At 40.5% G+C, this 16,898-nt stretch overlaps 1 protein-coding gene across 6 annotated transcripts in view; it reads left to right on the top strand.

Annotated features, from left to right (window-relative positions):
- The window catches only part of LOC130276467 (polycystic kidney disease protein 1-like 2), a 78,004-nt gene that overhangs the window by 35,729 nt on the left and 25,377 nt on the right, over window positions 1-16,898 (top strand). For all 6 annotated transcript variants that reach the window (XR_008845127.1, XR_008845131.1, XR_008845130.1 and 3 more), the window contains 8 exons: window positions 14-76; window positions 1,830-2,000; window positions 3,494-3,612; window positions 3,903-4,026; window positions 9,308-9,436; window positions 11,745-11,952; window positions 12,813-12,994; window positions 13,956-14,186. Coding sequence is in view for 1 of the 6 variants with exons in the window: in XM_056525884.1 (XP_056381859.1) it covers window positions 14-76; window positions 1,830-2,000; window positions 3,494-3,612; window positions 3,903-4,026; window positions 9,308-9,436; window positions 11,745-11,952; window positions 12,813-12,994; window positions 13,956-14,186 (1,227 nt within the window). In the remaining 5 variants the exon portion in view is untranslated. The remainder of the gene's footprint in view (window positions 1-13; window positions 77-1,829; window positions 2,001-3,493; window positions 3,613-3,902; window positions 4,027-9,307; window positions 9,437-11,744; window positions 11,953-12,812; window positions 12,995-13,955; window positions 14,187-16,898) is intronic.

Raw genomic sequence — 16,898 nt, 5'->3', positions numbered from 1 at the left:
TCTCACAATGCAGGATATTCTCATACCTCTCAGTTATTTGATGCAAGATGAAGTGGAGGCAAATAAAACACAGCTGGTAATAAAATAATTTCTACAAACACCCCCATAGAATTATTCTAGCTGATAAGTTTCTCTGTTCGTCATTAAATTATAGCATGCTGTAAAAGACAAAGATTATTGAGCATTTGATGTCCCAATGATCTGCCTATGTAGACTTCATGAACCAATAAAGTCTGGGGGTTGTCTAGTAGTGTAAAATGGAGTACCACTTTTGGCAGATTTTTATGATTGAAAATGAAAATTTATGGAATTATAGATTCCAAGGGTTTTTGGTCTTTGCTTGCAGTTTGCTAATAGTAAAGTGTATGCTTAAAAATTTGCTGCAGCCCTTTAGATTATCAGAAGGCTCCATTGGTTAAGGGAATAAATATAATAATAACATTATAATAAACATGTAATAATGCAATTTATTAACTAGGTTTTCGGGGATTTATTGATGATCTATTCATTGTATAGAGACATTGGAGGACATTTATCAATGTTGGTGTGAGGTAGTATAGATTTTACCCCTGTTTGCTTGGTGTATTTTTACACAGTTTCTCAAAATTTACCAAAATGTTGCACAGACTTGATAAATTCGGCACAATTATAGAAACCAGTGAGCTGCAGAGATTGGTTTAAGCTTTGTGCTCTGGCATCTGACACATTTGTACTTGTTCTATTAGGTGGTGTAGGTTTGCGCAAAGAAAGTAGGCTTTGCACAAAAAAAAATTCTACGTTTAATTTGCGCAAATAATAAATACAGCTCCACTGCAAAAAGTGGTATACATTGCACCAAACAGTAGACAACTTTGAAAGATGTTCTACCAAAAGTTGCGCAAACAAATTGTGACATTTAGAACATTAAAGTGGTGTAAAGCCAATGATAAATGAATATATATGATCAGTGACATTGGAACTTGCTGGAGCACTATAATAATTTGCTGGAGCAAGATAATTGTTAAACCAGATACAGCAACATTCATAAGCATGTGGCTGTGCCTAGTACTGCAGCTGTCTAGTTTAGTTGAATGGATTAAAGGGGTATCCAAAGGATAGGGTATAAGATGCCTGATCGTGGGGGTCCCACCGCTGGGGACCCCCGTGATCTTGCACGCCGCACCCCGTTAAAATCAGTCCCCGGAGCATGTTTGCTACAGGTCTGATTACTGTCGATCACGGGGCCGGAGCTTTGTGACGTCACGGCTCCGCCTCGTGTGACATCACGCCCTGCCCCCTCAATGCAAGCCTATGGGAGGGGGCGTGACAGCTGTAATGCCACCTCCCATAGGCTTGCATTGAGGGGGGCGGAGCGTGATGTCACACGGGGGCGGAGCCGTGACATCACAATGCTCCGGCCCCGTGATCGACAGTAATCAGAAACGGAGCGAACACGCTCCGGGGACTGATTTTAATGGGGTGCGGAGTGCAAGGCAGGCATCTTCTACCCGCTCCTTTGGATAGGGGATAAGATGTCTAAGCGCCGGAGTACCCCTTTAAGCTGGTTTACTAGGCACAGCCACACTTGTTTGTAATGCATTGTGGCTGGATAAACAGTGAAAAGGACTGCTACATTTTAGAGTTCTACTAATTGGAAAGTATCTTGGTAGTTAGATCCCCACTGGTCATACCTTGATGACCTATCTAGACTATGTACTTTCTGTGAATCAATAAACTGAGTCTAAATTGACTGATCACAGGTAAATTTGGTGAAATGATTGGGTTTACAATTGCTTACTACTTTATTGCTAAACTGTAATAAAGATGGCTATCTCTCAATCTGTCCACAGGTAGACACACTTTCTCTCCTGAATCAATTAAGTGACCAGCTGAGGACTCAAGACATCAACAGTTTATCAACTCTCTTTGCAAATCTGAGTAATGTAGTGTACTATGGCATAAATAGCATCTTACAGTCAATACTGTCATCTTGTTCTGAAATCTCCTGGACGTTATCAGAGGTAGATCATGTCCATAATATACTGTACCATGTTAGCTTCCTATTGCTTTCATTCTCTCGCTGCTTGTCATTTATTTTCATCAATTCTCATTCTGAGGAACATTACAGGGACTTTTTAATGATTTACTTTTTCAGTCCAATATGGCAAAAAAGTCTGGTTAAATTGTTCTTTTTTCCATTAATTTCTTTATTTAAAAATTGAAAATATTCTTACATGAAGGTACATTGCTCTATTTAGGTAGATTTAGTCCCTGTTTTACAGTCCATTGACTTCAATGGGAGACAGTAAAATAAATTATTTGTGTGCACAAAAGTGGACATTCAGTACAACTTGAACATGTCAGGTTGCTTTACTCCCCTAAATCACTATTGTGCTTTATTACATTACCAGACAATGGTTCCAAATATGCCTATGTATGCTATTCAGAAAAAAAGAGTGACGGGGGCCCTGCTTCTATCAGGAAGAGTCACGTGTCCCAGTTTCCAACCTAGTTCTTTGAGGTTTGGTTTCCCTGACTGCAGTAGGCCATCACCAACCAAGGGCAGAGGGAAGTCAATTAAGCATGGAGGGGGAGGGTTTAAGACAGGACAGCATTCCATGACTTAGGCTGGGTTCACACCACGTTTTTGCCATACTGTTTTCAATCCGTTTTTCTAAAGAAAACCGTATGACAAAAAAATGGATGGAACAGTATGGGAAAAAGTAAACCGTATGCGTTTTTAAACAGTATACTGTTTTTAAAAGTGAATACAGTTCCGTCCATTTTTATAGAAAAAAACCCCATACGTTTTTGAAAATGTTGTTCATTTTTAATGGGAGGGGACTTTAGGATGCAAATGCGCATGTGCAAAGTAAAAACCGTGTATGGTTTCCCGTATGGAACCGTATACATGTGCGTTTCCCATTGACGTCCATGTTAAAAAAAACGTATGCGGTTGCAGTACGGTTTTTTAACTGGAGTCAAAACTGTGGTTGACCACGTTTTTGTCTCCGGTTTAAAAACCGTACTGCAACCGCATACGTTTTTTTTTACATGGACGTCAATGGGAAACGCACATGTATGCGGTTCCATACGGGAAAATGTATACGATTTTACTTTGCACATGAGCATTTGCATCCTAAAGTCCCCACCCAAGACCCCTCCCATTAAAAATGAACAAAATTTTCAAAAACGTATGTTTTTTTTTCTATAAAAACAGACGGAAATGTATGCACTTTCAAAAACTGTATACTGTTTAAAAACGCATACGGTTTACGTTTTCCCATACTGTTCCATCCGTTTTTTTGCCATACTGTTTTCTTTAGAAAAACGGATTGAAAACAGTATGGCAAAAACGTGATGTGAACCCAGCCTAACATGGTTTTGCTACTTCCTATATATCTAAGTTCATCCTTTTATTAAGGTAAATGCAACAAATATTCAGAACCTTTTAGATATTACTAATGCATGAAAAGAACTACTATTTTATTAGCTAATGTCTTCCTGTTCTCAGAGGCAATCTATAACCAATTCTGCTCTTGATGTGGTGAATAAACTTCAGCTGACCACTCTCTCGAATCTTAGTCATCAGCTGTCATTGCAGACACCAATGTTTTCAATACTTCTTAGCAGGTGAGTTCTGATTATAGGCTTAGTTACTGTATACAAGATATCCTGGCATCAGTGGGAAATATTGCATATAATTTGTCATATTGGATAACCAGACACACATAAATAAATGCACAATTGTAATGGTAGTAATCCTGTCAGATTTGGCCTGTAATGTAAGTTTTTTATTTTTTTATTTTTTTAGAATTGCTGGACTTTCAGGTGCCAGATAATAGAAGTTTACCTTGTTCAGGCTAACATACTTTATTATAGACATTTAGATTAAATGAAATTTGACCTATTGTCTCCTCTAGTGTGAACACATCAGAGATTAATAAGTATTTCCTATCCTGTCCTAATCCAATGGCAGCAGTAATATTCCCATCTCAGACTGCATTACCTTCAGTGCTTCAATCTCTTCCATCTGTTCAGGTTCAGGTAACAACATTCTTTCTTGTAAATAATGTTATACATAGTTTCTCAAAAGGTCTTCTTTATATGTACAGTATCTCACATAAGTGAGTACATCCATTACTTTTTTGTAAATATTTTTCTTTTCATGAAGACTGAAGACAACTCGGCTACAATTTAATATTTTGTATCCTCAAAATAACTCAACACATTAATGTCTAAATCTTGGTTACAAAAGAGAGCGTGCCACTGTTCATATTAGAGGTTTGTTTGAGGTATTTATCATGTTGGAATACTGTCCTGTGGACCATTCTCCAAAGGAAGAGGATCATGCTCTGCTTCGGTATGCTACAGTACATGTTGGCATTCATGGTTCCTCAATGAACTATAGCTCCCCAGTGACATCAACAGTCTTGAAGCACCAGATCATGACACTCCCACTACCATCCTTGACTGTAGGCAGGAATCACTTGTCTTTGTACTCCTCAACTGGTTGCCGCCACATATGTGGTAACCACGAGTGAAACCCGCGACCGCCACCACACTGGGGTTAGCTACTTGGTTCTTGGGGGGGTTATGAACCCAGGGTCGGATGGTATTAACCCTTAATGTCACGTGACGCCACTGTAGTCTTGGTATCTCCCGGGGTACTACAGGTCCGGGGAACTCCCTCTTCCCACAGGCTAGCAAGGAAAGAATTGACTCCACACTAGGTTGCAGTTTAACGGAGGCTTTACTAACTTGAAGATAGGTGGTACAATCTCCACAGCGCTCAACCAAAGTCTCCCAAAGGTTTAACAGACAGTCTCTAGAGGACCACACAGATTGCAGTGCTTGGACTTGATATTGCATATATGTTTGGCTCTTACGGCCGGACTAGGAGTTTTATGTCTGCGCTATATTAGGCTTGAGATTAAAGTCACTTACTGAAGTGTCGGTAGATTTGTGGCTTTTCGCCGGAAGATAATGAATTGTCCTTTAGGAATTCTCTGATTCTCTGATCAAGGCTGAAGCTATTAGTTGGGGTTACTTCATGCTTTTCTTATCTCCCTCTCATCTTTGCTCTCACTCCTCTGCGGATTCTCTCTGCTACTCCGGGGCTTCACCTCCTCTGAACTTGCTCGGACCTCCACTCTGTACTCTGAACTCCACACCACTCTTCTCAACTCCTCTCCTCAACTCCTCTCCTCAACTCCTCTACTCACAGGAAATGCCACCCCTTATAAGGGAAGGCTAAACTAAAGCCCATTGGCCAGGCAGCTGTGGATCATAGAGTTCTCTGTATCCCCTTTAGGATTTACAACAAAGCTACATACAAGTAATAACATAATATAACACCTTACACAAAAGTTTAGTCTACCCCTCAGTCCTCCACTCTCACATACCCTGACTAAGCATGAGGTTGCTAGGTAACATACTTAAAGCTACAGACACCTAATAACGGATTGCTAAGTTATAACAGTGCAAATACACATTAGAAATGGTTGAGTCCCTGCAGATGAACCCCCAGGACTGGAGGTCTCAATCTGACAGGGCCTAAAATACCTTGACACAATGTACCTGTACTGGGACACCACACATACGCTTGACATCATCTGAACCAAAGAAGTTTATCTTGGTCTCATCAAACCACAGGACATTGTTCCAGTAATCAATTTTCTTCATTTAAAGGGGTACTCGGGTGGAAAACTTGTGCCAGAATTTCCAGAACAGATTTGTATATTACTTCTATTAAAAAATCTTAATCCTTCCAGTACTTATCAGCTGCTGTATGCTCCAGAGGAAGTTCTTTTGTTTTTGAATTTCTTTTCAGTCTAACCACAGTGCTCTTTGCTGATACCTCTGTCCATGTCAGGAACTGTCCAGAGCAGAAGCAAATCCTCATAGCAAACTTACAGAGGTGTCAACAGGAGTAGCCCTTTAACTCTTTGCAGGCTTTCTTGAGCATCATCTTTTAACCCCTTAAGGACTCAGCCCATTTTGGCCTTAAGGACTCAGACAATTTAATTTTTACGTTTTCATTTTTTCCTCCTCGCCTTCTAAAAATCATAACTCTTTTATATTTTCATCCACAGACTAGTATGAGGGCTTGTTTTTTGCGCGACCAGTTGTCCTTTGTAATGACATCACTCATTGTATCATAAAATGTATGGCGCAACCAAAAAACACTATTTTTGTGGGGAAATTAAAACGAAAAACGCAATTTTGCTAATTTTGGAAGGTTTTGTTTTCACGCCGTACAATTTATAGTAAAAGTGACATGTGTTCTTTATTCTGAGGGTCAATACGATTAAAATGATACCCATTATTATATACTTTTATATTATTGTTGCGCTTAAAAAAAATCACAAACTTTTTAACCAAATTAGTACGTTTATAATCCCTTTATTTTGATGACCTCTAACTTTTTTATTTTTCCGTATAAGTGGCGGTATGGGGGCTCATTTTTTGCGCCATGATCTGTAATTTTTTTTGATACCACATTTGCATATAAAAAACTTTTAATACATTTTTTATAATTTTTTTTTAATAAAATGTATTAAAAAAGTAGGAATTTTGGACTTTTTTTTATTTTTTTTCGTTCACGCCGTTCACCGTACGGGATCATTAACATTTTATTTTAATAGTTCGGACATTTACGCATGCGGCGATACCAAATATGTCTATAAAAAATGTTTTTTACGCTTTTTGGGGGTAAAATAGGAAAAAACGGACGTTTTACTTTTTTATTGGGGGAGGGGATTTTTCACTTTTTTTTAACTTTTACTTTTACATTTTTTTACATTTTTTTTTACACTTGAATAGTCCCCATAGGGGACTATTCATAGCAATACCATGATTGCTAATACTGATCTGTTCTATGTATAGGACATAGAACAGATCAGTATTATCGGTCATCTCCTGCTCTGGTCTGCTCGATCACAGACCAGAGCAGGAGATGCCGGGAGCCGCACGGAGGAAGGAGAGGGGACCTCCGTGCGGCGTTATGAATGATCGGATCCCCGCAGCAGCGCTGCGGGCGATCGTTCATTTAAATCGCGAACCGCCGCAGATGCCGGGATCTGTATTGATCCCGGCACCTGAGGGGTTAATGGCGGACGCCCGCGAGATCGCGGGCGTCGGCCATTGCCGGCGGGTCCCTGGCTGCGATCAGCAGCCGGGATCAGCCGCGCATGACACAGCATCGCTCTGATGCCCGCGGTTATGCTTAGGACGTAAATGTACGTCCTGGTGCGTTAAGTACCACCTCACCAGGACGTACATTTACGTCCTGCGTCCTTAAGGGGTTAAAGAGGCTTCCTTCTAAAAATGACTGCCATGCAGACGAATATGATGCAGTGTGCGACATATGATCTGAGTACTGACAGGCTGACCAAAAAATCGCTGTATGGCCTTGTCCACAGTTTCAGGGTCTTGGCAATCTTCTTATATCCTAGACCATCTTTATGTTGAGCAACATTTTTTTTTATGTATAGTTCCTTAGAGTTCCTTGCCATTAGGTGCCATGTTGGACTTCCAGTCACCAGTATTAGAGAGTGTGAGAGCGATAACACCAAAATTAAGACACACCTGAGACATTTACTCCTGAGAGAGACCTTGTAACTTTAACAAGTCACATGACACCTGCGGTGGGGGGGGGGGGGTGAGATGGTTTATTCGGCCCAATTTGCCAATAGGGGCGTACTAACTTTTGATGACAAGCTTTTGACATTAATGGCTGTGTTTAGTGAAGGGACAACAAAATGTAGCAGAATGTCATTTCTTTAGTGTTGTCACATAAAAAGACATAAAATATTTACAAAACTGTGAGGGGTGTACTTACCTATACTGCATGTGTCTTGACCTGTTAGAGAGCTTGCTTTTGCATGTATAGTTACTATGGTCAGGAAGTGCAAATATAATGATAGACAACAACTCATGGTTCAGCCATGGAGGCTATCCTCTAACTAGTTTTAAAGATTTTAAGCTGTCATCCAATCCCAAAATATTTCTTGGATGAGTTAGGCTGGGTTCACATATGTCCGGCATCCGCCATAGGTGAACTCAGCCTAAATCGCGATGCAACTGATGACAACTTGTCATCAGTTGTATGGCATCCAGCGCCCATTGGTTCTGGGCAACAGACAGGGGAATGCAGAAAGCTGCGTTCCCCTGTCCGGTGCCCTCCGGTGTGTCCAACCGTCCGGCGTCAAAATTGAGATGCTGGATGATTTTGAACTGTCCCATTCAAATGAATGGTATCAGTTCTAGCATCAGTTTCCCTCTGGTGCACGCAGGAGAGAAACTGTGCTGGACTCCACATGTATGTGAACCCAGCCTTACTTATATGGCTTTAGGCCATGGACTGGTTGACAGGGTAATCAGGGTTGCAACTGTGAATTCCTGGACAGTCCATTAAAATAGGTGACTTTTCCTACTGTCCATAATTTTTTTTTCTTTTGATGTATCCATGATTTTTTTGAGGCTGCGGGACCTTGTTATTACTACTGTAACTACCATAATTTCAACAATCTCCTTAATTGTTCTTAAAGGGGTACTCCAGCATAGTTATGCAACTTTGTAATTTGCTTGTGTTTACTTTTTGGTTCAGTAGTTTTGTGCTTTTTTTTTGTTGACATTTCTTTCTGCTGTGCAGCCACAATTTTTAGACAATAAGTTACATACTATCGTCATCTCAGGGGGCTTGGCAATCTTCCATCCCCTCAGTCAGTCCAGTCCCTTAAGATGATGATAGTAGGTGATATAGCTTGCTTAACTTGATTTACTGAGCAAGTTGGCCAGTGAGAAGGGAGGGAATGAGAGGAGGAGATTTTGGAGACTGGGAGGGCTGAAGACTGCAAAGATTGCAAGGGATCATGGACATTGTGCATTCCAGGCAGCATGTGCAAAACCAGGAAGTGTGGAAGGGATGGGCTCTGGGATCCACAAATTTGGAATTTTGGAACCAAAGCTACACTGTCCCCTGCATTTTTATTTTTTTTAGAAGTCACTGCTGTTTTTTTTTAGGATTTATTATGGTTTTCCAATGTGTCCCCAAAATGTCATCTTTCTAGGATTTTTTGATAACTTGTCAAAACCCTAAAGGTCATACCTTTTTCCAGGTGATTTTAATGCATTTGAACAATGTATACTCACAGTACTTCCTTAGTATGCAAAGACAGTGTAAATTTCCTTAGTTTTTCCATTATTATAATTAAACTTACAAATGTGACAGATTGTTAGGCTGTGTTCAAGCTTCACATACTTTTCATTTAAAGTTTTGGGAGACACTGCCCCCCTACTCATGCATATTTATTTATTTCTACAGATGATGAGTTTTGTTGAGAATCCGTTTAGAATGGATTCATCATTTAATATCAGTGGGACTGTGGCCAGTCTCACAGTACTGAAAAAAAGTCAAGAGCTTTCATTGCACAACCTGTCAGACTATTTCCAGGTAGGTCAATAAGGAACCTTACAGGCTGCATACAGGCATAGTGGACCTGCCAGACAGGGTTAGGGTTAGTATCTGGCAGGTCCACTAAGTACAATATAATATATTTTAATGGGGTAAATACACAACAGAGTTTTCTATCATTGATTTTATAAAGTCACCGTTGTTTCAAACAACTTCCATCAATTTGATATTTGCTTTTGCTTGTGGCCACCAGAGATAGGTGGGAAGCCAAAAACAGTCTGTTTGCACAGTTTAGGTTACTCCCATAACTCAGGAGTAACATAAACAGCTGGTGGTGCTGCACTGTTTGTGCAACTCCTAAAAAACACCTATGGAAGTTACACTACTTGCCAGGCTGGGTGGGAATACCCCTTTAAATATCTAAAATAAGTACAGTATGCTCTTCCATCTAGTCCCTTCTGCACCCCACCTTTGTTCTGCCAGGTCAGTTTTTTTTTGTTTTGTTTGTTTTTTCTCCTCTGGCCATTTATTCTTGATCCTTATACAATTTAACTTGTTTCAAGCCACCCAAAAAGCCCGTAGCTCTGATGTTCTCACAAGCTATAGCCAAGTATCTTAGTTTTGTGCTTTAAAGCTTGTCTATGTTTAGTTTGCCCCCCTTGGCCTGTCCTCTGCCAGTCCTCCATCTGGCTTCCTTCCTAATCTATGCCCTGGCTTGGGACCTGGCCAAGCAATGCTCTTTCTTTTGCCTACTCTTGGTGCTGTGCTTTACCTTTTTCCAGATTGTACTTATAACCAGTTATATTACCCCTTTCAAAAGGTGAAGTAATTGCGTTATGATGAGTACCTCTCTCTGCTACATGAAGTGATCGCTATGCAGACAGCCATGTTACCATTTTCCATGGGCAGAGTAATTGTGTTATACAGATTTCCTTCTGCTTTACAATATTACTGATATGCTATACAGCATATTAACCCCTTCAACAGAAAGTAAATAGCAAAGTGTCCTATAATTACATAAGGAACAATATATTAAAAGTTTAGTTTGTTGACAGGTACTCTTTAAATATAAGGAATAAGGGTCTGTCTAACACAATAATTAATTCCTGCAAAACATCTGGGCCAGGTGATTTGTGTGTTTTAATGTTGTTAAAGGGGTACTCCAGCCCTAAAACATCTTATCCCCTATCCAAAGGATAGGGGATAAAATGCCTGATTGCGGGGGTCCCCCACAATCTTTCCTGCAGCACCCCGCTATCATCAGCCTCCAGAGCGAACATCGCTCCGGGTATGATGAATCACGATCACTGGGCCGGAGTATTGTGACATCACAGCTCCGCCCCAGTGTGACGTCACGCTCGGCTCCTTTGGATGTTTTAGGGCCAGAGTACCCCTTTAAAGCAGTGCTGCACTTCATGTTGGCTTAAACAGGTGAGATTATCAGCTGAATTTACATTCTTCCTACTCATGTCATTCGTCATTGCATTTTCCTGTGTGAATATAATAGAGAAGAAGGCATTTAGTAGATTGATTTCTCAGGGTGCCAACATTCTTAGTTTGAGGTTTTTTTTATTATTTATGTAGGTGAAGAACATTTTGGGGTTCTTTTTACTTTCTATGACAATCCTTCTTTCTGTTTTAATTTTTGCTAATTTTATTTCTTGTTTTGCAGAATTTATTCTCCGCTTTATAATTTTTAAGGCTTCCCCACTACCTTCTTGTTTTAGTAGTCTAAATGCTCTCCTCTTATCATTTATCGCATTCCTAAATGTTTTGTTTCTAACATGTTTGAAGATTTCAGAAGCCACATTTACTTCGCTGGTGCTGTAATCTGCTATGAATTTGTCATTTGTCAAGTTGGTCTAGTGTACCTTTACCCCAAAAATCTCTTGTTAACTGACTCCAATATCTGCAATATTTGCTGTCTAATGAAGGAAATCTATGCCAACAACACTTCAGAGGGGGACAGTTTCTTAGAGGTCTTAACTTAGAGGTCTAGACAAACATCTTTATCTTTTACCTGTGTGAAACAAACACATATTTTTATCTTTTACCTGTGTGAAACAAACACCTATCACAAAATGCACTTAGGAGTTTCCCACTAGATGAGAGCACAATTGTAATGCTTTTCAGGGGCTGAATAAAATGAGTGATAGTTTCCTTGGCCTCTACGATGCAAACTATATTGTAGGATATTTTTCATCTTGCGTCTGCCATTTTATTTGATGAATCAATAATTGTCAATAAATACCTTATTTGTCATGCATTTAGTACCAAAATGTTAAATAATTAATATTGTTCTAAATATCCTGTTTATAACCTGATAATAAGGTTTTTATCATAACAGATATTTCTTTCACGTACTGAAAGCTCTCAAAGTCAACCGACCCCTATCCAGATTTCTACAGATAAAGCTTTACAGCTATCTCTAAAGGTTACGCCTTCAGAAAGCACGTTGGTTATTATCATCTCGGTTAATCATAATGTGAAGCTGGAGTTGTACCATGGATTAAAACTAATCACAAAATCACAAATAACAATCCAAAGTGTTTTAGGTATGAGTAACTTTTTTTCTCTATCAATATTCTTTCTCTTCCAGGGTACGTTCCCACCTGGCGTATTTCGCTGCATATTTGCTGCTGCGTATTTTATTTCCCATTGAAGTCAATGGGTAGGAAAATAGGCAGCAGCAAATACGCAGCACATACACAGCAAAATACGCCAGGTGGGAATGTACCCTTAGGGTACGTTCACACGAGCAGATCCCCAGTGCGTATTACGCTGTGGATCCTCCGCTGAAGGACCACTGTATGCTGCCTTTACAGGTGCCTGCTCGGATCGGCAATACGCCGCTACAAGCAGACACACTGAAGCGATGTGCGAGTCGCTGCGCATGTGTGGTGTACTCGCACACATCCCGGCCGCTCCCCCTGCTCTATGAGCTAGGCCGAGAGCTGCCGAGATGTGCGAGTATACTGCGCATGCGTGAGGCAAATCGCACATCGCAGTGTGTCTGCTAATAGCGGCGTATTGCCGCTCTGAGCAGGCACCTGTAAAGGCAGCATACAGCGTTCCTTCAGCGGCGGATCTGCAGCGTAATACGCGCTGGAGATTAGCTCATGTGAACGTACTCTTAGGGTAAGTTCACACGTGTTTATTTTTGCTGCAGATCTGCTGCAGATTTGCTGCTGCAGAATTTGCTGCCCATTGACTTCAATGGGTAATAAAACCTGCTACAGCAAATCTGCAGCAGAAAATACGCACTTGTGAACGTACCATTAGGGGTTGCAAAATCAGGTGCAAAAAATATGCAGCAAAATATGGATCATGCGACCTTACCCTAATTGTGCAAAATATATATGGATTACAAAAGTAATTTTCCTGAAATAGTAACACTGAATGACTCTGACTTCAGATTTCTACACATGGATTTTAACCCCAGATATGATCTCTGATCCAACGGCTCCTCAGCTATTTTTGGTGTCCCCATCAAATACCAATGGAATACAGAATCTGCAACTCACCGTCTCCGCATTCACAGTACAGTGTGCTTTCTGGAATTCAGATCTTCAGAAGTGGAGCTCTGATGGCTGCATTGTAAGTTCCAGTATATACAGTAGGAATACAACAACATAGCTGAAAATTAAAGAAAGTAAGGTTGTGTTCATACTGATTTTTGTTTCCATTTAAGATATACATTTTATACACTATAAGAAAAAAATGTTTCAAAATCAGACCCCCATAGCCCCCATAAAAATCCTGTTGAGTCAGCAAAAACCTCCACAGACTGGGCTTGTTTCCTGTGTGAGCTGCAGGGAGGGGCTGCTATGAGAGTGAGCAGTGAGGGGGGTGTGCCCTCCAGCCAATCAGTGACATTCAAACACGGCACACTCAAGCTGTCAGCTCTCTGAGCTGGGGAGAAGGGTGTGTGAAGTGTCGTCTACGGGTAGACGCTAGTCATCAGTGTGATAAGAATTCCTGGACTTCCTGCCTGGAGACAAACAGGGTATGTGATCAGCAAAGATTACACTTCACATTGCAAAGTTATATAACTTCATCATGTGCAGCTATATAATGGTCATTTCATTTGGCTGGAGTTCTCCTTTAAGGGATGCTAAAAATGGATGCTGCAGTATGTATGTTAATACAATAAGTTGTTTTCTTTGTTGTTGTTTTTTAAAGCACACAAAAGAGTGGTTGACTACGTTTTTGTTAACAACAGAATGAAAATGTTTTGTAATGAAAATGCAGTGTGAACCTAGCCTAATCTAGAAGATTAAAGCAGCATAAAAGATTTAAAAAAATATATGTAGAAGGAAATTATACAGCAATAACTTAAAATTATTAACATGAACCATTCCATAGGGCCATAGAAGCTTGTAACTGGCATACCATAATGGACAATGTACTGATGTATGGTTTCCTTAGATACACTGGGCTGCAGCGCCCCTTGAAAATAGTTTTGTAATTCGACCTGTCCAGAGCCTACCTAGACTAACTAAAAAGAAGTTTGCAAATTTGAAGTAAAATTTAATCTGTGGGCATGTCTTCTGTACAGGTTGGATCTCAGACTACCTTAACAAAGGTACATTGCATGTGTAATCACTTGTCAGTCTTTGGATCATCATTCCTGATTTTACCAGTGCAGATTGATGTCACCCGTACAGCAGAGTATTTCTCGAAGATCTCAGAGAATCCAGTCATTGTTGTCTTAGTAGCTTGCTTTTATTTTTGCTATATCATCACCGTTTTGTGGGCAAGACGTATGGACCTAAGGGACCAGATGCAGGTAATTGCAATAGTATATCTTCTAGCAATATGCACATATTCCACAGAGTTTATGATCATGACGGGTCTTGTCCATTTCAGAGCTCCCCAAATAATTTTTATATTCTTAATGATGTTTTGCAAATAGAGTTAAAGAACAACACTGTAATCTGTTATATTTCTACCATGAACTATGTTCCATTTGTAACACAAAAACTGAGCTGGACAGGCTGTTGCACAACGGACACCAACCGATCCAAACGGCCACCATTATTTTTATTGGGGTCCTTCTGGATTCCATCTGGTTTCTGTTTATTAGCAAGATTTGAGCATATTCTGTGAACAGGACTCCGATGTAGATGTGAACCTTGCCTTACTATAAAATATTTTTTATCCCACAGGGTAATTGAGGTAATTACAAAAATTATTGTCTCCTAAAATAATTGAGTAAGAAGTGATAAAGAAAATTGTATGTAACTCAATTTGTATGTAACTCACATTTGGAATAATTGTAATTGTAGCAACCTGTTATGGGAGCATTCACATAACATTTTCTGCCTCTCGGATTGGCACGAACCCCATTCAATTCAATAACCCGAACAGAGTCGCTTAGTGACTAAGTTCAGGTAGTTTTTGACTTTTTCTTGGACTAAAAAACATGGTCTGCCGTGGTATGTTTGGGCCATTGGATTGAATGGGGTCTTTGTCGATCAGAGCATGGAGATGTTGGCAGTTGATTTTAATCTTCTCCCGATGGATTCATGTTACAGAGGCGCACAACGTGCAAGTTCATCCTGACATCTAATTTTTACTAAGCAATAAATACCAAAAAAGCTATTTTTTCCTTGCTATTTCACAATTAATTTAATAGTGTTTTAATACATTATAGTGCACAATAAAGGGGTATTCTCTGAAGTAGTTTTTTGGGTGGTCTTAATTGGTGCTGAAAGCAAAAAACAAAAACAAACTTGCCTTGCTTTCCCTTCGCCACTGTTATTTTAGAACTCTTGGACCCGCTTCAGGTTTGGAGTTGGGACTTGGAATGGCCTACTTAGCCAAACAGTGGGCAATACTGCAAACCTAGAAGCTCTGTGCAGCAGAACTGGAGCTCCATGATATTGGCAGCGGCAGGGAAGAGAAAAAAGCCAGTATAGGTGTGTTTTTTTTTTTTTTTTGCCCATATTGAGTGGAAGAGTTGATTTATCTTTTTCTCCTTTTTTTCTCTTAATCTTAGCAATTAACTCTTTACCATTCACGTTCCCATGTTAAATGATACACCTCCAGCCTTTCAGTGGAATGAAAAATGTTGGAATAATCATTATAATGTAACATAAGTCTGTATTGTGTTGATACGCTGAGATCTAACATCCCATGATTTAATCAATAGATCCTCAGAGAGAAGACCAGACATAAAACCAGTCTGCCATCAGTTATGCCATTGCACTGTTGTATGCTGCTTACAATCTGTTATCTCATTGTACTTTTAATATTTGAATATGTAAACCAAGTTTCGTTGGGTGTATTGTTCTGCATGTGCTGGTTTTCTTGTTTAATTAAAATGGGAAAAAAAATCTGCCACATCCACAATCCCCAGCATCAATTCCACAGCATTGGCTGCTGATTTTATGCAGAGAAACTTGCTGCCGACTTTACTTGTGAATTTTCTTGTGTAAAATCCACAGAGTATATGCTACTTGTGGACAAACTCAAACTTTGTCGAACAGCATGTCTGTGTAGTTTTCAGCATTTTAGCAATGCAGTTTCTGCTCCGACCCTACTGTAGCATTTGCTCTTCCTTCAGTACAGGTTTTAGTGATCATTATTCAGTATTGTGAACCTTGCAGACTGGGCACTCATGCTGTGGTTGCCAAATAAGGATGAATACATGGCCAATGACTGCATTAATTAGCAAATCATACAATCATTTTACTGGCAAAGTTGTGCAGCCATTGGCCCCTGTAGGCAGGCATGGTCTCATCCGCCTGCGGTAGCTGCTGCATGAAAATCTGACCACGGATTTTTGGCACTGCTAAGGAAAAACTAATACAAATTTAAAATCTCCTGCCATTTCTGCAAAGGACATGTGCTAGTATTGTCATGATAAGATGTAGATAAAAGATACAGAATCATCGCCATACCAGTTATAGGTTCACTGTTATGTATTCAATGTATTTACACAGTGATTCCCAACCGCCGTTCGGCACTGCCCAGGGTGCTGTGGGATTTTGCTGTCAAATGTAAAAAATTTTTAATTTCACGTCCTGGCCCGCGCCTGTGACTTGCAGCGCCGCAGGGGGGAAGAGAAGTCTGTGTGTGCTTTGCTGTGCATGCTTTCCCTAGCGTCCCCCAGTGTCCCCTCCCCCCCTGCAGCCCAGTGAGTGAGTGCCCTGCCAGAGAGGGGAAGAACGCAGAAGCTGCATCGGGCCGGTGTAGTGACGTGTGCCCCAGCGTCCCCCTGCGGTGCAGTGAATAAGTGCCTTGCCAGAGAGGGGAAGAATGTGGAAGCTGCGCCGGATTCCCGTGCCAGTGTAGTGAAGAAAAATGGTTTGCTTAAGGTACTGTATCCTTTCCACCCCTATCCGTTACCCCTACTCCACCCTGTCCACCCCCCCTCCTTTCACCTATGTCCATCCCCCCCTCTCACCCATGTCCACCCTCCTGTCATCCATGTCCACCTTGTCCACCCCCCTGTTCATCCCTGTCACCCATGTTCACCCCCCCTGTCAGCCCCCCA

Source organism: Hyla sarda, chromosome 6, assembly GCF_029499605.1.
Source record: "Hyla sarda isolate aHylSar1 chromosome 6, aHylSar1.hap1, whole genome shotgun sequence".
Taxonomy (NCBI): Eukaryota; Metazoa; Chordata; class Amphibia; order Anura; family Hylidae; genus Hyla; species Hyla sarda.
This window is presented reverse-complemented; position numbering and strand designations above follow the sequence as displayed.